Here is a 20177-nt window from a genome sequence, read left to right on the forward strand (position 1 = left end):
CTCCAAAGAATTGAAGCAACCTTGGAGACATTTTATAAATATTAACACACTTCCAGGGACCTCCTGCAAGCTGAATATATTCTTCTTAACTGTTTGAAAATATTAACCTCTACACTCAGAACTCCTGCAAATATTAAAATGCTCTGAAAATTTTAATACGTTCCGGAGATCGCAATCTCTGTCGGGAGTCGTCTGTAGGGCTCCAACCGCATGGAGCCTGCGGGACTTTAGCATCGAGGAGCCAGCGGTCCCTGGTTGGAGACCGACATAGCGGACTCCAAGCCGCAGGAGTTTCGACCGCCCCCCAACGCGGGGGCTTCGATTGTCCCGACCACGGGAGGAAAATGAGGGAAGAAGATTAGACTTTATTGCCTTCCATCACAGTGAGGAATGTGTGGAATCTGCGGTGGTGGATGTTTATGTCAACTTTTATGTGGTTGTGTGTCTTGTTGCTTTTTTAGTATGGCTGTATGGTAACACGAATATCGCCGTACATTAACTGGTGCACGTGACAATAAAAGGTATTTGAAACCTTTGAAAACGCACCAAGCAGCATCAAAAGTCATCTTTTTATATATAAAAGCAAACCACATTATTATAGTAATCTAAAACTTTCAGAGGTTATTTTAAGAGAGCACACATATCAAAGCAACGCTAAATCATTCCTTTAGGTCTAACCATTCATATTCACTTTATAACTATAAATAAGCCATCAGTCGCCCCAGAACAAAATAGGTTTGCGTTCCCATATTGACAAGGTCCTTCATTGACTTCTTCACTATGTATGGTGGGGTAGTAGATTCCAAGAAGCAGGAAGCTGCCAGCAAGCCTCACTGACTCTGAAATGAGATTATTACGTATACAAGGTGTGAAGATTATGCTGACCTAAGAAGCTCTTCTCTTCATTTCTCCTCCGAAGCACATTCTTCAGCAGATGTTTTCGTTGGAAGACTGAAAGCTTACATTGAGGCATTTACTGAAGAAGTCTCAAGCCCTGTCTGTACGTTATTGGGTCATCGCATTTCCCATGATATTTCTGTGAGACATCCTTAGCTCTGGTACCGTGTTACATTTTGTGTGTCATTATGTATTAAGGGTGTCAGGGGTTATGGGGCTGAAGAGATAATAACCAAAGATAGACACAAAAAGGTTGGAGTAACTCAACGGGTCAGACAGCATCTCTGGAGAACAGGAAAAAGTGATGTTTCAGGTCATTTGGGGAGGCCTTGCTGATTTTCCCTCTTCTTTAGTCCATTATAGACAATAGACAATAGGTGCAGGAGTAGGCCATTTGGCCCTTCGAGCTAGCACCGCCATTCAATGTGATCATGGCTGATCATCCCCAATCAGTACCCCATTCCTGCCTTCTCCCCATATCCCCTGACTCTGCTATTTTTAAGAGCCCTATCTAGCTGTCTCTTGAAAGCATCCAGAGAACTGGCCTCCACCACCCTCTGAGGCAGAGAATTCCACAGACTCACCACTCTCTGTGAGAAAAAGTGTTTCCTCGTCTCCGTTCTAAATGGCTTACTCCTTATTCTTAAACTGTGGCCCCTGGTTCTGGACTCCCCCAACATCGGGAACATGTTTCCTGCCTCTAGTGTGTCCAAGCCAGCCGGATGACCAACAGCCGGGATAGTGAGAAGCAGATGTTGTCGGAGAGCAAACTGGGGATGAGTGAGGGGACGGGAGGGCAGCCAATCTCGGATGGGGAATTGTATGAATGATCATGATCAGGAAGTAATTCATCTGTTCCTGGTCCACAAATAGTTAATTACCTGCTGCATCCAGGTGCCTTTAGCCACAGGAGGACAAAGTGTAACTCAGCGGGTCAGGCAGCATCTCTGGAGAGCACGGACAGGTGACATATCAGGTCAGCGACCCGAAACGTCACCTGTCCATGTCCTCCAGAGATGCTGCCTGACCCGCTGATTAGCTCCAACACTTTGTGTCTTTTTGTGTAAACTGACATCTGCAGTTTCTGCTTTCTACCACCTTCAGCTTCCGGTTTTTCCCAAACTGCGGAAAACCCACGTGGGATGTATCGATTTCAAAATAGTAACGTGAAGATTCCAATGACCAGCATGTCTCTTCACATCATGTTGGCGTCCTAAAAAAAACGCTGCAGATGAACTGATGTATTGAGTGAGTTGACTTGAGGTTATGTTTTTATGAAGTTGACAATTTATCCCCCGGCCTCTCTTGTTCACTTTCTGCCTGTTGCGGGTGTTGTACCGTCCCTATTAAAAGGTTTGATTATTGCACATTTCACTGTTGGCCTTTCCTGACAAAAGCCACCATTCTTCACTCGGCGGCCAAACTGAACAGTGGCTTTCAATAGTGTTTCAAACTGCTGGCAAGTCATTGGTCACAGCGGTTGCGTTAGCCGCTTCCTCCTCTCAGAGGTTCACGGAGATCCCTCTTCTCCACTTAGTCGATTTTCATCCGATGGTTTTGGTTGGTGTTCATTGGTGCATATCCGTTCCGGTGTCCATTGCAATGATGTGCCATCTCCAATGGTTTGGCCTCTTGAGGCCTGCGTTGTTCCTTTGATGCACCCTTTGGCTTCTTCGGCAACACCAAGATGAGAGCGATGGCAATGATATGCAAATTAAAGTGCCAGGACCTGAGTAGCCAAAATATAGAAATTAATTACCTATGATGAGCGTTTGTCGGCACTGGGCCTGTACTCGCTGGAGTTTAGAGGAATGAGGGGCGACCTCATTGAAACGTACAGAATAGTGAAAGGCTTGGATGGAGTGGATGTGGAGAGGATGTTTCCACTAGTGGGAGAGTCTTGGACTAGAGGTCATAGCCTCAGAATTAAAGGACGTTATTTTAGGAAGGAGATGAGGATACATTTCTTTTGTCAGAGGGTGGTGAATCTGTGGAATTCTTTGCCACAGAAGGCTGTGGAGGCCAAGTCAGTGGATATTTTTAAGGCAGAGATAGATAGATTCTTGATCAGTACGGGTGTCAGGGGTTATGGGGAGAAGGCAGAAGAATGGGGTTAGGAGGGAGAGATAGATCAGCCATGATTGAATGGTGGAGTAAACTTGATGGGCCGAATGGCCTAATTCTACTCCTATTCTTTATGACCTTATGATAATGCACAGCACCAGACAATGATACGACACCAAGGAAGTCATTCCGCGAACAGATTTGTGTCTCCTCCCCCCCACTCTATTTCTCCAGCTTCTTGCAGTTATTTCTTCTCTAAGTATTTACCCAACTTTGTAGCTTCCTATAGAATCGATTTCTTTTGCCCTGTTCGATCATAACAAAAGTCATTGTCTCACATCTAGGCTTTTGCCGGTGCTCTTAAAAGAATAAGTAAATGTGCAATTGATGCTTTAATGAAGACATTTGTTGCGTTCCTTGATGTAGACCGGCTGGTTAACAAACAGATTGGCAATGGTCAGGCAACATTTGGAGTATTGTGAGCAGTTTTGGGTCCCATAATCCAAGGGTGTGCTAGCATTGGAGAGGGCCCAGAGGAGGTTTACGAGAATAATCCCAGGGATGAGTGGGTTAACATGTGATCAGCGTTTGACGGCACTGGGCCTGTACTCACTGGAGTTTAGAAGGATGAGGGGGCACCTTATTGAAACTTACCGAATAGTGAAAGGCCTGGATAGAGTGGATGTGGAGAGGATGTTTCCACTAGTGGGAGAGTCTCGGACCGTAGCCTCAGAATAAGAGGACATACCTTTAGAAAGGAGATGAGGAGGAATTTCTAAGGGTGGTGAGTCAAAGGGTGGAATTCATTGCCAAAGAAGAGTGAGGAGGTCAAGCCAATGGGTTATTTTATGGTGGTGATTGATATATTCTTGGGCCCCATAGCAGAAGTGTCCACGTCGCAGGCTGGAGACTGGAAGTATCCTGAACTAATTCTGCTACCACCAGCATCTATTGCGACAAGTGATGGCTTCCACTGATTGTCGCCGGAGGCTTGCGTCCTTTTCAGGAGGGACGCTGACAGCGAGGTCAACATTTGTAACAAGATGGACACGAAAGAAGAAGTAGATAGATTTGTGATTAGTATGCGTGTCAGAGGTTATGGAGAGAATGGGGTTGAGAGGGAAAGGTAGATCAGCCACGATTGAATGACAGAGTAGACTTGATGGGCCGAATGGCCTAATTCTGCCCCTAGAACATATGAACCTGTGGACAGGGTCTCAATTGTCAGTATTGAACTCGGGTTTCCCGAACGGCAAAGTGAGGAGGTTAAAATCGCGAGTTGCTACAAATAACGAATCAGTCTGAGGCACCTCCTTACCTGTAAAATTTGAGTGAGGAATCCATATAGAGAAGGACGAAAGGTGCCACTGTGTAGCTCACCACAATCTGTGTAGTCGCCCATGTCACCAGGTCATAAAACGCTTTGCGTGCCGGGGAAACTAAGAAATATGGCCTCAAGTTGCTTCGGACCTGCATAAAACCACACACAGAGCCGCAGAAACATCAAACTTCAGTGGTGAGCAAACGCAAGCTAATATGCAGATCAGCTGCGATTGAACCGAGTGCCAGAGAGTGACCATCTCGCTTCCATGTTCCAAACTCCCTGCCTTCCTCTAAACTTTGCCACTGCCTGGCCCGGTTTTCATCCTTCCACCGTTAGTGGCTGCGCCTTCACCTGTCCAGCTGCCAGACGCTGAAATATCATAAGGTCACCAGTTCCAGGAGCAGAATTAGGCCATTCGGCCCATCAAGTCTACTCCACCATTCAATCATGGCTGATCTATCTCTCCCTCCTAACCCCATTCTCCTGCCTTCTCCCCATAACCTCTGACACTTGTACTAATCAAGAATCTATCTATCTCCGCATTAAAAAAATCCTAACCTACTTAAAATCATATCGTACTTAAGTCGCGCTGGAGATTCGGGTTCGATCCCATCTACGGGTGCTTGTCTGTACGGAGTTTGTGCGTTCTCATCGTGATCGCGTGGGTTTCTCCCAGATCTTTGGTTTCCTCCCACACTCCAAAGATGTACAGCTGTGCAGGTAAATTTGCTCGGTAAATTGTAAAAATTGTCCCCAGTGTGTGTAGGATAGCGTTAATATGCGGGGATCGCTGGTCGGCGTGGACTCGGTGAGCCGAAGGGGCTGATTCCGCTCTCTATCTCTGAACTAAACTAAACGAAACAAAATAGATCCCCAGAAATCTCAGTGCCGTGGCATAATGATCTTCCCGCGGTTACTCACGGCTCTTGCTGCGAGGGTAACAAGCATGCCAGTCATGAAGGTGAAGTAGTAGCCAGGATAGACTCCATGCCAGACTGCCGATAGCAGGAATGTCAGCAACGTTGGGCAGAAAGGACACCGGTCGTAGCAGACTCTAACAGAAAGCATTGGCAACATTGGCACCTTCATCAGCCAGAGTAAACAGAGATAAAAATAGGTGCAGGAGGAGGCCATTTGGCCCTTCGAGCCAGCACCGCCACTCATTGTGATCATGGCTGATCATCCACAGTCAGTAACCCGTGCCCCCCTTCTCCCCATATCCCTCGATTCCACTAGCCCCTAGAGCTCTATCTAACACTCTTTTAAATCTCCATCCAGTGAATCGGCCTCCACTGCCTTCTGTGTGGCAGGGAATTTCACAAATTCACAACTCTCTGGGTGAAAAGGTTTTTTCTCATCTCAGTTTTAAATGGCCTCCCCTTTATTCTTAGACTGTGGCCCCTGGTTCTGTCAAAAAGATGTGTGGGCACATTTTTTTTTCACACAGAGTGGTGAGTGCCTGGAACACGCTGCCAGTGGCAACCATTTTTTTTTTCACCCAGAGTGGTCAAATTTATTCTCAGTGTATTTGCCTGGCAACACACCTGTTGCCCACATGACTGGCTAGTGTTAAATATCCCCCCCCCCCCCCCCTTCCCCCCCCCCCCCCCCCCCCCCCCCCCACTTTGGACTATGTACACCTCAGACATGACCTGAAGTTGCTCAAGATCTAAAGATCAGAAGAACTTACTCCTTGAGCCACACAGCTGTCTGCATGTTCCAATTGTCAATAAACATCTTCATGCTTGTTGCAAACTGAAAAAAATAAGAATAACAATAAATGGTCAGCATAGACTGTGGGGCCAAATGGCCAGCTTCAATTAGCTTGTGATAATGGAATGTGTGTGTGATGACCCTATGCATAGATGGTTTGGGTTTACAGATAAAAATGTTTGTAAAAAGGTGTGCATGTGTATTATGTGCGTGTGAGAGTGCATGTGTTTATGAGAGAGTGTGTGTGTGTGAGAGAATGAGAGTGTGTGAGCGTGTGTGTGTGTGTGTGTGTGTGAGAGCGTGAGTGTGTGTGCGTGCATGTGTGTGGGTGTGTGGAGTGAGTGTGTGTGTGTGTGTGTGTGTGTGTGTGTGTGTGTGTGTGTGTGTGTGTGTGTGTGTGTGAGTGTGTGTGTGTGTGTGTGTGTGTGTGTGTGTGTGTGAGAGTGAGTGTGTGTGTGTGTGTGTGTGTGTGTGTGTGTGTGTGTGTGTGTGTGTGTGTGTGTGTGTGTGTGCGTGTGTGTGTGTGTGTGTGTGTGTGTGAGAGAGTGTGTGAGAGTGAGTGTGTGTGTGCGTGTGTGTGTGTGTGTGAGAGTGAGTGTGTGTGTGTGTGTGTGTGTGTGTGTGTGTGTGAGTGTGAGTGTGTGTGTGTGTGTGTGTGTGTGTGTGTGTGTGTGTGTGAGAGTGTGGGTGTGTGTGTGTGTGTGTGTGTGTGTGTGTGTGTGTGTGTGTGTGTGTGTGTGTGTGTGTGTGTGTGTGTGTGTGTGTGTGTGTGTGTGAGTGTGTGTGTGTGTGTGTGTGTGTGTGTGTGTGTGTGTGTGTGTGTGTGTGTGTGTGTGTGTGTGTGTGTGTGTGTGTGTGAGAGTGTGTGTGTGTGTGTGTGTGAGTGTGAGTGTGTGTGTGTGTGTGAGTGTGTGGGTGTGTGTGTGTGTGAGAGTGTGTGTGTGTGTGTGTGAGTGTGTGAAGGTGTGAGAGTGCGCGTGTGTGTGTATGTGCGAAAGTGCATGTGTTTGTGACAGATTGTGTGTGTGTGTGTGAAAGAGTGCACGTGTGTGTGTGTGTGTGAGTGCGAATGCGGGACAGTGCGAGAGAAAGCGTGTGCTTGTGTACGGGCGTGTGCGTGTGTACGGGCGTGTGCGTGTGTACGAGCGTGTGCGTGTGTACGAGAGTGTGTGTGTGTACGGGCGTGTGCGTGTGTACGTGCGTGTGCGTGTGTACGGGCGTGTGCGTGTGTACGAGCGTGTGCGTGTGTACGGGCGTGTGCGTGTGTACGGGCGTGTGCGTGTGTACGAGAGTGTGTGTGTGTACGTGCGTGTGTGTGTGTACGTGTACGTGCGTGTGCGTGTGTACGGGCGTGTGCGTGTGTACGTGCGTGTGCGTGTGTACGGGCGTGTGCGTGTGTACGAGCGTGTGCGTGTGTACGTGCGTGTGCGTGTGTACGTGCGTGTGCGTGTGTACGTGCGTGTACGAGCGTGTGCGTGTGTACGGGCGTGTGCGTGTGTACGTGCGTGTGCGTGTGTACGAGCGTGTGCGTGTGTACGTGCGTGTGCGTGTGTACGTGCGTGTGCATGTGTACGGGCGGGTGCGTGTGTACTAGCTTGTGCGTGTGTACGGGCGTGTGCGTGTGTACGACGAGCGTGTGTGTGTGTACGAGCGTGTGCGTGTGTACGAGCGTGTGCGTGTGTACGTGTGCGTGTGTACGCGTGTGCGTGTGTACGGGCGTGTGCGTGTGTACGGGCGTGTGCGTGTGTACATATAAACACGTTTTCCTACTTCGATCTTGTCGATGTTGAGGTTGGAAGCCAGATCCCAGCGAGGTTGGCCGTGACGGTCGTATCCATTGAATCCAAAGCCGGCAGCATTATTGACGGCATCAGCTGCACACAAACACATCCATTCACATCTAGAGCCACTGGCTGTGATCCACATACAACAAGCTGAAGTCGCCAACACCACACTCCCAATACAGCGAGCAATTTTCAATTTTTTTTTAAATTTGCATAAAATGTATCCAATTATTAAAAATAATATTTACAATACAATAAAACAAACCAGAACCCACCACCATAATACAAGACAAACAAATATACTAATTAAACTACTATACAACTATATTACAACCCTTGTCAAGGATGCATTCAACCCCCGCGGTGCCCAGCGGTCCCGGAAATCCCCCAGCGTGCCCGTGGACAGCGCGTAGTCCCTCTCTAACGCCACCCGGGCACGGACGTAACCCCGGAAAAGGGGCGGGCAGCCGGCTCGGGCAGAGCCCTCTTCTGCCTGGCGCCGTGACACGCGGATGGCCAGCTTGGCCAGGCCCAGGAGCAACCCAACCAGGACATCCTCGGCCCTACCCTCGCCCCTACCCACAGGGTGCCCGAAGATGAGGATGGTGGGTGAGAAATGCAGCCAGAAGGCAAGGAGTTTAGATAATGGAACAGGGGCGGCAGCCTCACACGCTCCAAACTCTTCAGGCCCGCAGAAGTGGCAGGCGGCTGGCGAGTCTGTGAACCGCGAGAGAAACAGGTTGCACGGGACTCCTTGGTGCAGTGACCTCCACCCCTGGCCTTAGATCATGGCTGTCAGCCCTTGCTCCAACACAGCACAGTAAATCCTCGTTAAAATCCACCATTGGTGTTGGTTATTGTCCACTATAACCGAGCGTAATAGATAGTATTTCATGTGTAGAGAGCCAACAGCAGCATTTAGGCGGGGCAAGAACTGCAGTGAAAGAGACGGCACGGTGGCGCAGTGTTAGAGTTGCTGCCTCACAGGGCCAGAGACCCAGTTTCGATCCTGACCACGGCTGCTGCCTTTACAGAGTTTGTATGTACGTTCTCTCTGTGACTGCGTGGGTTTTCTCCGCATGCTCCGGTTTCCTCTCACACCCAAAAGACATAGAAACATAGAAAATAGGTGCAAGAGTAGGCCATCCGGCCCTTCAAGCCAGCACTGCCATTCAATATGATCATGGCTGATCATTCAAAATCAGTACCCCGTTCCGGCTTTTTCCCCATATCCCTTGATTCCCTTAGCCCTAAGAGCTAAATCTATCTCTTGAATACATCCAGTGAATTGTCCTCCACTGCCTTCTGTGTCATAGAATTCCACAGATTCACAACTTTCTGAGTGAAAAAGGTTTTCCTCATCTCAGTCCTAAATGGCCAACCCCTTATTCTTAAACTGTGACCCCCCCTGGTTCTGGACTCCCCCAACATTTTCTTCCTGTATCTACCCTGTCCAATCCTCTAAGAATTTTATGTTTCTATAAGATATCCTCTCATCCTAAATTGTATACTCTGGAGTTTAGAAGGATGAGAGGATATCTTATTGAAACATATAAGATTATTTAAGATTTGGACATGCTAGAGGCAGGAAGCATGTTCCTGATGTTTGGGGAGTCCAGAACCAGGGGCCACCCTTTAAGAATAAGGGGTAAGCCATTTAGAACAGAGATGAGGAAACACTTTTTCTCGCAGAGAGTTATGAGTCTGTGAAATTCTCTGCCTCAGAGGGCAGATACTTTCAAGAGAGAGCTAGATAGGGCTCTTAAAGATAGCGGAGTCAGGGGATATGGGGAGAAAGCAGGAACGGGGTACTGATTGGGGATGATCAGCCATGATCACATTGAATGGCGGTGCTGGCTCGAAGGGCCGAGTGGCCTACTCCTGCACCTATTGTCTATTGTCTACTGTCTAACTTCTAGCGAATACATGCCCAGTCGACCCATTTGTTCATCATATGTCAGTCCCGCATCCCAGGCAAGTGTGTAGATTAATTGGCTTTGGTAAAAATTGTATATTGTTCCTGGTGTGTGTTGGATAGTGCTAGTGTGCGGGGATTGCTGGTCCTGTAGAGTCAGTGGGTTGAAGGGCCTGTTTCCACGCTGTATCTCTAAACTAAACTAAACTAAAGGTGCCTTTTCTTAGATGAAACATTAAACAAAGCCTTTGCTGCTCTAAGCTTTAGTTTTAGTTTTTAAGTTTTAGAGAAACTACATGAAAAATAGGCCCTACTTCCAGCCGAGTCCACGCCGACCATCGATCCCCGTACACTAACACACTAGGGACAATTTACAATTATACCAAGCCAATTAGCCTATAAACCTGTACGACTCTGGACTGTGGGAGGAAACCGAAGATCTCGGAGAAATCCCACACAGGACGCAGGGAAAACGTACAAACTCTGTACAGACAGGACCAGTTGTCAGGATCGAACCTGGGTCCCTAAAACTTTGAATTTCTATCTTGTTAATAAAGCCCTGTCCCATGGTACGAGTTAATTCCAAGAGTTCTCCCTAGTTTGCCCTGATTCGAACTCGGAGATTTACGGTAATGGCCACTCGTCGGTACTCAGGGCTCTCGTGGACATTTTTCAACTTGTAGAAAAGTCTTCACGAGTCTTCCCGAATACCTGCCGTTAGCGTTACGAGTCGCTAAGAGACGTCCCCGAGCTCCGACGTACCCGCTACGTTCATTCTCCGCGCTTACCACAAGTTCGATTTTATTTTTAGCTCGGGAGAGCTCTTGGAATGAACTCGTACAGTGGGACAGGGCTTTTACCAGTTTATTTTTCTGATTTCTGAGTTTAAAGCTTAAATTTACATTACATAGCAGTTCTCTTACCAATGGTCCAGGCAAAATAATACTTTGGTCTGTGGGCCATGAGGGAGGTGTAGAGATAGAGTAAACGCAAGGGCTGCGAGCTTCTGGCCATGAAGTCATCGTCATTGTTGTAGCCAACGAGAAACCGTTCGTTCAGGGACAGATGCACAACCACACACACGCTGCACACAGCATCTTCCACGCTGCAAATTGAATTGAATAACCCTTTACAGCAGTCTTCAAGACAGCCACCGCTTTCGATAGCTGTAGAAACTAAAAAATCCCAAAATTATTTTTGTGATTATCAGCAGCCACAAGGAAGTAACAACTGAAGATATCACCTTCAGGGCGTGGAAGGGATTGTTCAGGCTAGATGCCGTTAGGAAAATTGTTCCCGATGTTTTGGGGGAGGAGTCCAGAACCAGGGGTCACACAGTTTAGGAATAAGGGGTCAGCCATGTAGGACTGAGGTGAGGAGAAACTTTTTTCACCTGGAGAGTTGTGAATCTGTGGAATTCTCTGCCACAGAAGGCAGTGGAGGCCGCTTTACAGGATATTTTCAAGAGACAGTTAGATACAGCTCTTTGGGCTAACAGAATCAAGGGATAAGGGGAGAAAGCAGGAACGGGGTACTAATTTTGGATGATCAGCGAAGATCATATGGAATGGAGGTGCTGGCTTGAAGGGCCGAATGGCCTACTCCTGCATCTATTTTCTATGTTTCTATCCATTCACCTCGGGTGAATGGATAGATCTCGCAGCAACAGATGACCTGATGGCAACTCTGTACCGCTCCTTGTGTGCGCTTGCTCTTATGCGCTAGGGGAAATTTACATGGTCAATTACCCTACCATGTTTTTCGGGTTGTGGGAGAAAATTGGAGCATCGTGGGAAACCAACAAGGTCACTGGGAGAACATGCAAACTACTCACAGACAGCACCGGAGTTCAGATTGTACCCTGGTCGATGGCCTCTAGATGGCGACCACAAATTTCACTTGACCAATTGGTACATGTGCCAATAAATGTCTCTTGTCTTGTGGGGAGTAGAGGCAAAAGTGGGGATAACATAGAACTAGGGTGAACGATAGTCAGCGTGGACTGGGCGGACCAGAAGGGCCTGTTTTCATGCTGTATCTTTCAATCAATTCATTCTATAAGCTTTGAGAAAAGGACCCAACGTGCTGGAGTAACTCCGCAGGTCAGACGGTATTCTGCAAAACATGGAGGGGTGATATTTCGGATCGGGAACCCTGCTTCAGACTTTTGTGTAAACCAGCATCTGCATTTCCTTGTTTGCACAATAAACTATCAGGTCTCTCCTGTAATTTACACCACCCTGGCCACGCTCCCATTTCACCCCTGCCATCGGGAAGAAGGTATAGCTTTAACGTCCAGGTTCAGGAACAGCTACTTCCTGACTACCATCAGGCTATTGAACTCTACGAACTCCAACTAAACTCTGAACTACAAATTGTCTTGATTGCACTGGGGACATGGGAGGCATTGTATTTATATTTTGAACTTATTTTTATGGTTGGTTATGGTGTCTACTCAGCACTATGTTTACATATCCGCCATGCTGCTGCAGGTAAAAATGTAATTCTGCTGTTTTCGGACACATGCCAATAAAGCACACTTGGCTCGTGACTGTGCTTCAAGGGTGCAGTGAGCAAACTTGGCCACAAAGTGGAGCTATCTACACAGCAAACTAAGAAGCTACACTCACTTGCAATGTGCCTGGAACAAGAAGAGGGGTCTCGACCCGAAACGTCACCCATTCCTTCTATGCAAAAACGCTGCCTATCCCGCTGAGTTACTCCAGCATTTTATATCTATCTTCAGTGTTAAAGCCCTGTCCCACGGTATGAGTTCATTCCAAGAGCTCTCCCGAGTTAAAATAAAATCAAACTCGTGGTAAGCATAGAGAATGAACGTAGCGGGTACGTCGCAGCTCGGGGACGTCTCTTAGCGGCTCGTAACGCTAACGGTTGGTACTCGGGAAGACTCGCTAACGGCAGGTAAGCTCGGGAAGACTCGTGAAGGTTTTTCAACATGTTAAAAAATGTCCACGAGAGCCCCGAGTACCGACGAGTGGCCATTACCGTAAATCTCCGAGTTCGAATCAGGGCAAACTCTGGAGAGCTCTTGGAATTAACTCATACCGTGGAACAGGGCTATAACACAGCATCTGCAGTTTCATCTCCTACAGAATAAAGAGGCACAACTTCCATAGATGTACAGGTTTGTAGGTTAATTGGCTTGGGTTTGTATACTTAGTATAAATGTAAATTGTCCCTAGTGTGTGTAGTCTTGTGCGGGGATCGCGGGTCGGTGCGGACTCGGTGGGGCCGAAGGGCCTGTGTCTGCCATCTATCTCTAAACTAAAATAAAACACTGCTGTTTAAGAAGGAACTGCAGATGCTGGAAAATCGAAGGTAGACAAAAATGCTGGAGAAACTCAGCGGGTGAGGCAGCACCTAAGGAGCGAAGGAAATAGGCAACGTTTCGGGCCGAAACCCTTCTTCACCACTGCACCACTGTGCCACCCTCCTTCCCATACTTTAGCAAGTTTGTTGAACATATGTAACCAAATTCCTTGGCAGTGATGTCAAGGCATGAACCTATCTTCTTTCAATGAAAAAAATGCCACCAAACTGCAATTATCTGGCACCTTAATGTGGTGAATAATCCAAAGGAATTTCAACAAACAAAAACGCAGAACTGAGTCCCACACTGATATACATAGTTTAGTTTAGAGATTTCTAAACTAAACTTCGTCCAGTTTCACATCCTACACACTCAAGGCTATTTACAGAAGCCAATTAACCTACAAACCCCCAAGTCCTTGGAAAGTGGGAGGAGACTCGAGAACGCAGAAGAAACTCACGTGGTCACGGGGAGAACGTACAAACTCCTTACAGATGATGAACAGGGTGGGAAAGAGGTAGGTTTGCAGGGAGCGACTTGGAAAAGACAAGAGTTGGAGAAGTGAATTGGTTGGTGGGAGGAACTCCATATCTTAGGACTTCAACCGACAGAAGGCTGGGCCATCAACAGCGGTGGAAGCAACTGCAGATACTGGTTTACAACGATAGGCAACATCTCTGGAATGGAGGAATGGGTGATGTTTCGGGTCTAGACCCTTCTTCAGATGTGTCTTCCTCTCCCCGACTCTCAGTCTGAAGTGGTGGCCACTAGTGATCGAGAATGTACAAAAGGCCAAAAATGAATATGCACCGATTTCTTGAAGGGTTGTAATAGTGGAGTTCACACATTTGGGATGGATATATTGAAATTATGATTCCTAATAGACATATTAAATATATCTAAGGTGAGAGTGGAAAGATTTAATAGGAACCTGAGGGTCATTTTTGTTTTCACACAGAGGTTTGGTGGATGTATTGAATGCTTAGTTTAGTGTATTGTCACGTGAACAGAGGTACAGTGAAAATCTGTTGCTGCGTGTTACCCAGTCAGCAAAAAGACAATACATGATTACAATCTGAATTTTACAGGGCATCACATTTTGAGACAGGAATGAGCAGACAGAGGAGGTAGTTGTGGGAGATACTAGAACAACATTGAAAAGATATTTGGGCAGGTACGTGGATATGAATGGTTTGGAGGGATAGGGGTCAAGTGCGGGGAGACATGTTGTACATTAGTAGTGCTTGTTGGTCAGTATGATCAGGATGGGCCAAATGGCCTGTTTCCATGCTGTAGGACTATTACTCTAAATAGAACTGCTGAAATCAAAGCATCCAGTTCCAGTTGTGTGTGGAGTATGCAATTTATTCACCAAATGAAATCTTTCCCAAACCTCCCCCACATAATCAGTGCATCTTATCCATCACTGAGGTTTTTTCCCCAACAGACATTGTGTGCATGGAAGGTGTTTAGCTTAGTTCACTTTAGAGATACAGTGCGGAAACAGGCCCTTCGGCCCATCGAGTCCGCACCGCCCAACACACACTAGGGACAATGTACACTTATAGCAAACCAATTCACCTACAAACCTGTACGTCTTTGGAGTGTTGGAGGAAACTGAAGATCTCGGAGAAAACTCATGCAGGTCACTGGGAGAACGTGGAAACTCTGCACAGACAGCACAAGTAGTCGGGATGCAACCTGGGTCTCTGGCGCTGCAAGCGCTGTAAGGCAGCAACTCTACAGCTGTGCCATCTGTGTCTGTCAAGGATTTTTTGAAAGAATATTCTTCAAAGACGAATTTGCTAATAACTCACAGGCTGGGCATAAAGGGGCCTCAAGGTCAAATCACATGACCTTCTACAGCCTCAAACAGACACATGGCCAACATTATCTTAACAAAGAAACAAAACTTACCCAAATTAAATGCAAAATATTACAACAAGGTGTTTTGTGGTTTAATTTTTTGTTTTAAGCAGTGTTCTGAAGCTGACAGTTAAATTGCAAGAGTCTGTGGGACTATTCTAGAGCTTTGGTAGTCCTGTTTCCTACTTTCTGTAGATAAAGAAAAATCAGTTCATGAGCTTACCAGAGGTGAAGGTTCATTCAGGGAGCAGGCTTTTCTCTCCGTTCCATTAGCAAGGGGGACCTGCCCAGCCTCGAAGTTTCTGCCCTCAATGAAGGAGATGTAATCATTGAAAGAGCTCAGAGGGCCTGCAAGGATGCCCATGAAGTTGAGGTTGTAGCTGACATACTCAAGTAGACTTGGTATCCGCCTGCAAAGACACAGCAAAAGAGTCTTAGACCACGATCCAGTACACGCTGCAGCATTTTGTGTCTATGTTCAGCGAGAGCAGCGTTTGGGTACAATTTTGCATCGCAGTGCTTTAAGAGAGATTGGCTCGTGCGTGATCATGAGGGCGAGCCTGGTCCAAACATATTGACGTCATGGCCACGAAAGCTCACTAACACCTCTACTTCCCCAGGAGACTCAGATCATTCGGCATGTCTCTGCAACGGCTCTTGCCAATTCCTATAGATGTACCATTGGAAGCATCACAGCTTGGTACGGCAACTGCCCAGCCCAAAACTGCAGAAAGCACAGAAAATTGTGGACGGACACAGCCCCAGTCAATCAGACAAACCATGCATCGAGTAGTGCAGTGGCAGAGTTGCTGCCCGACAGGGCCAAAGACCCGGGTCCGATCCCGATTACGGGCGCTGTCTGTACGGAGTTTGTACGTTCTCCCCGTGACCTGCGTGGGTTTTCTCCAGCTTTGCCTCCCACACTCCAAAGACGTGCAAATTTGTAGGTTAATTGGCTTCCAGTGTCCCCAGTGTCCAGTTAGAACTAGTGTACAGGGTGAGGAGTTGCAAACCTCAGGAAATGTTAAATTTGGAATAAAATAAATATCAGATAGTAAAACAAGTGGAGATTTACAAGTGGAGGAAATAGGAAAATAGGGTGTTAAATTTGTCAGTAGGAAACGTTCTTGTTTTAACTACAAGTTAATGTTTAAAGATGTCTAAATGTTTATGTGTTTTGTGTGTGTGTGTGTGTGTGTGTGTGTGTGTGTGTGTGTGTGTGTGTGTGTGTGTGTGTGTGTGTGTGTGTGTGTGTGTGTGTGTGTGTGTGTGTGTGTGTGTGTGTGTGTGTGGATAAAATCAGTACATAGACACAAAATGTTGGAGTAACTCAACGTGAAAGATAGCATTTCCGAGATAGGTGACGTTTCGGGTTGAGACCCTTCTTCAGACTGAGAGTCGGGGGGGGGGGGGGGGGGGGGGGGGGATACGAGAGGTACAGACAGTGAGATGGAGAGATATAGAACAAATGCATGAAAGTTTCTTCAGTGTCAAAATCTGAAAAGTTAAAACAAAAAGAAAATGCGAATCCAAATATATTTCTACCATCTGGATTTTGGGAAGACCCCAACACACAGCCATGAACTTATTAAATTGCGGACTAGGCTTGAGGGGCCGAATGGCCTACTATTTTCATATGCTCATGTGTTAGTGACTTAACTGAAATTAGTAAAACCTTGAATAATATTGAGACTGAAGCCTAGCAGGTCTCATTTTTTTTGGAATTTATTTTATTGAAAGGTTTAAACTCTTTGGAGCGACATCGTTGGTTTCGAGCTTCTCCACCAAATTTCACACGTTGCAATTTCAAGCCATATCCTCCTGTATATATATCCTGAACTTACCTCACTGCTAAGCGCTTCTGGGAGAGACTCAGTTCTTTATCATCTCGGGCCAAACCTAAATGGAATGAAGACAAAGCAGGTTTGGCAGCATTTAAACGCAGTAAATAGTTGCAATGTTTTGTTCGAAAGTGATACAAGGGACGGAAAAAGGTTCCGTCACCCTGGATCGCAGAGCAAAACAAACCAGGCTACGCTGAACCAACCACAAGGCGCTGATGATACAGAGGGAAAGCATTCCAACCAAAACCAACACTGTGTTTAAGAAGGAACTGCAGATGCTGGAAAATCGAAGGTAGACAAAAGTGCTGTAGAAACTCAGCGGGTGCAGCAGCATCTATGGAGCGAAGGAAATAGGCAACGTTTCGGGCCGAAACCCAAAGGGTCTCGGCCCGAAACGTTGCCTATTTCCTTCACTAGGCTTCAACCCAAAAGGTTTCGGCCCGAAACATTGCCTATTTCCTTCGCTCCATAGATGCTGCTGCACTTGCTGAGTTTCTCCAGCACTTTTGTCTACCAAAGAGATCCCACTATTGGATGGGAAATGACAAGGAGACACGAGGGACTTGGATAGAGTGGATGTGGAGAGGATATTTTGTTTAATTTAGACTATACAGCGTGGAAACGGGCCTTCGGCTCGCCGAGTTCGCACCGACCAGCGATCCCCGCACTAACCTACACACACTGGGGACAATTTTTACATTTACACCAAGCCGATCAACATGCAAACCTGTACGTCTTTGGAGTGTGGGAGGAAACCGAAGATCTCGGAGAAAACCCACGCGGTCACGGGGAGAACGTACAAGTTCGGCACAGACAGCGTCCGCGGTCAGGATCGAACCCGGGTCTCGGGCTGTGTGAGGCAGCAACTCTACCGCTGCGCTACCGTGCCACCTGTTTCCACGAGTGGGAGAGTCTAGGACCAGAGGTCGTAGCCTGGGAATTAAAGGACGTTCCTTTAGGAAGGAGATGAGAAGGAATTTCTTTAGTCAGAGGGTGGTGAATCCATGGAATTCTTTGCCACAGAAGGCTGTGGAGGCCAAGTCAATGGATATGGGGAGAAGACAGGCACGGGTTATTGATAGGGGACGATCAGCCATGATCACAATGAATGGCGGTGCTGGCTCGAAGGGCCGAATGGCCTCCTCCTGCACCTATTTTCTATGTTTCTATATTTCTTTGATATTTTAAAGGCAGAGATAGATAGATTCTTGATTAGTGCGGGTGTCAGGGGTTATGGGGAGAAGGCCTAATTCTGCTCCTAATTCTGCTCCTATCACGTATGAACTAATGACTCGAGTTGTTGGAATCATGGCGGAACTCAACACTTTAAGGCCTCACTTTAAGATTCCCTTTTTAAAAAATAAAGGAAAAATGGAATTCATTCAGTAACATTTCATACCTCAGTTCATCCCAAAGTGCTCTACAGCCAACGCAAATGGGTTTTGAGCTGAACAACCATGAGGGCCAGATCTTTTCAGATGATGGAGATCTAAATCCCCGTTTCTTCTCTGCTGCCCAATATTTTTTTTTAATTTTTCTATCCCATTTGAAAGTTAATAAATTGGCACCTGGCACTCTTTCTGCCTTCCAGATGATAAACAAGTTACGTCATTAAAAAAAAGGACATAAGGTGCTGGAGTAACTCAGCAGGACACCAACTCAGCATCTCTGGAGAACATGGATAGGTGACTTTTCGTGTTGGGATCCTTCTTCAAACCTCACAACAAGCACCGTGTGTGTGACCTTTAGGGTTTGCTGGCAACATTTGTCTGGCATCAAACTCACCTAAACCACGTCAGTCATTGTGCAAAACCAAAGTCCACCATCAGCATCATTTGCAATCACATTGCTCTGAAAACAATAGTTGACCCCACTCCAGGGGACAAGGTTTTTATTGATGCTGAATGCACATAAACCTTAATTAAAGAGCCAGCAACAAAGTACTGCATCCCTGCAGATCCAAGGCTCAATATGGACACTGCTCACATCAAACTCTGATCATTCCCGACTCCGTAATATAACATATCCACCTAACTTCACATTCACCTTGATCTCCACTTCTCAGGACATCAGTGTCCATACACATTCTGCTTCATGATACGCGACCTCTCTGTCCTGGGCCTGCTCCATGGCCAGAGTGAGCACCACCAGAGTGAGCATTGGAGGAGCAGCACCTCATATTCCGCTTGGGCAGTCTGCACCCTAGCGGCATAAACATTGAATTCTCCAATTTCCGGTAGCCCTTGCTGTCTCCTCCCCGTCTCAGCTCTCCCTCAGCCCTCGGGCTCCTCCTCTTCCTTTCTCCTTCCTTCCCCCTCCCCCACCCTACATCAGTCTGAAGAAGGGTTTTGGGACGAAACATTGCCTATTTCCTTCGCTCCATAGATGCTGCTGCACCCGCTGAGTTTCTCCAGCACCTTTGTCTACCTTCGATTTTCCAGCATCTGCAGTTCCTTCTTAAATGCTTCATGATACAGTGGTCCAAAAAGGGCCTATATTCTCTTCATGTGAACCAGACAACCGGTTTAGTTTAGAGGTGCACCGTGGAAACAGGCCCTTGAGCCCACACCGACCATCGATCACCCGATCGCACTAGTTCTATTGTACACACCAAGGACATTCTACAGAAGCCGATTACCCTATAAACCTGCACGTCATTGGATCGTGGGAGGAAACCGGAGCACCCGGAGAAAACCCCGCGAGAACGTGCAAGCTCCGTACAGACAGCATCCGAGGTCAGGATCAAGGCAAGACCAAGACCACTCTCCTTGGCCTCAGGAAACACAGGTACAAACACCAGGAAGTAATCATCTCAGCTCAGTAGCTGCAAGACTGTTGTTGGGGGTGTGAGCGTGTGTCGAAATACCAGCAGCTGCAAGATATCCATTTGGAGTTTTTCAGTAATGTCTGCCCTTTTAAATCCCATTACAATACCACCCTTTTAAAGCTCGTAACGAGAAAAAAGTCAGAGAGATATGACATTGTTTTAAGGCAAGGAAATAGCGCGTCAAAGTTCTGGCTCAAATGCTTCATCCACCCTTAATTCCAGTCTAGGCCGTCTACCAACTATGTAACCAGAGTAAACAGTTTCCCTAGATTTACTTTAATAAAACCCTTCATAATCGTGAACATATTCCATCTATCAATTTGGCAGTGGCCATTTAATGCGTGAACTTGCTCAGCCATCAATGTAATTGTGACTGATCTGCAATCCGTTAGGTTTGGCTAAGCACAATTTGTCAATTGCAGTTTCAAAATTAGTTCCTTGCCTTGCATCATTAGTGCCTACAGAAGCGAGTTTAAAGTTTCTATTGTCCTCCGTATGTGCTCTTGAATTCCAACTTGACAAATGAAGCCCTCTCTTTCTAAATTTTAGGCTGTGTCCATTGAGTCTGAAGAAACGTCACCCATTCCTTCTCTCCAGAGATGCTGCCTGTCC

The 20177-nt window shown here is 46.9% G+C and overlaps 1 protein-coding gene across 1 annotated transcript in view; it reads right to left on the reverse strand.

Moving 5' to 3' along the window:
• Positions 1–550: 550 nt before the first annotated feature.
• LOC129709851 (lysophospholipid acyltransferase 2-like) overlaps positions 551–20177 on the reverse strand; it is a 52583-nt gene continuing 32956 nt past the window's right edge. Inside the window, exons 6-14 of the mRNA XM_055656468.1 lie at positions 16739–16793; positions 15114–15304; positions 11946–11960; positions 10621–10794; positions 7769–7872; positions 5976–6040; positions 5207–5339; positions 4280–4431; positions 551–2626 (exon numbers count right to left, since the gene is read on the reverse strand). Of these exons, the coding sequence (XP_055512443.1) occupies positions 2431–2626; positions 4280–4431; positions 5207–5339; positions 5976–6040; positions 7769–7872; positions 10621–10794; positions 11946–11960; positions 15114–15304; positions 16739–16793 (1085 nt within the window). The 3' untranslated portion in view covers positions 551–2430. The remainder of the gene's footprint in view (positions 2627–4279; positions 4432–5206; positions 5340–5975; positions 6041–7768; positions 7873–10620; positions 10795–11945; positions 11961–15113; positions 15305–16738; positions 16794–20177) is intronic.

Source organism: Leucoraja erinacea, chromosome 26, assembly GCF_028641065.1.
Source record: "Leucoraja erinacea ecotype New England chromosome 26, Leri_hhj_1, whole genome shotgun sequence".
NCBI lineage: Eukaryota > Metazoa > Chordata > Chondrichthyes > Rajiformes > Rajidae > Leucoraja > Leucoraja erinaceus.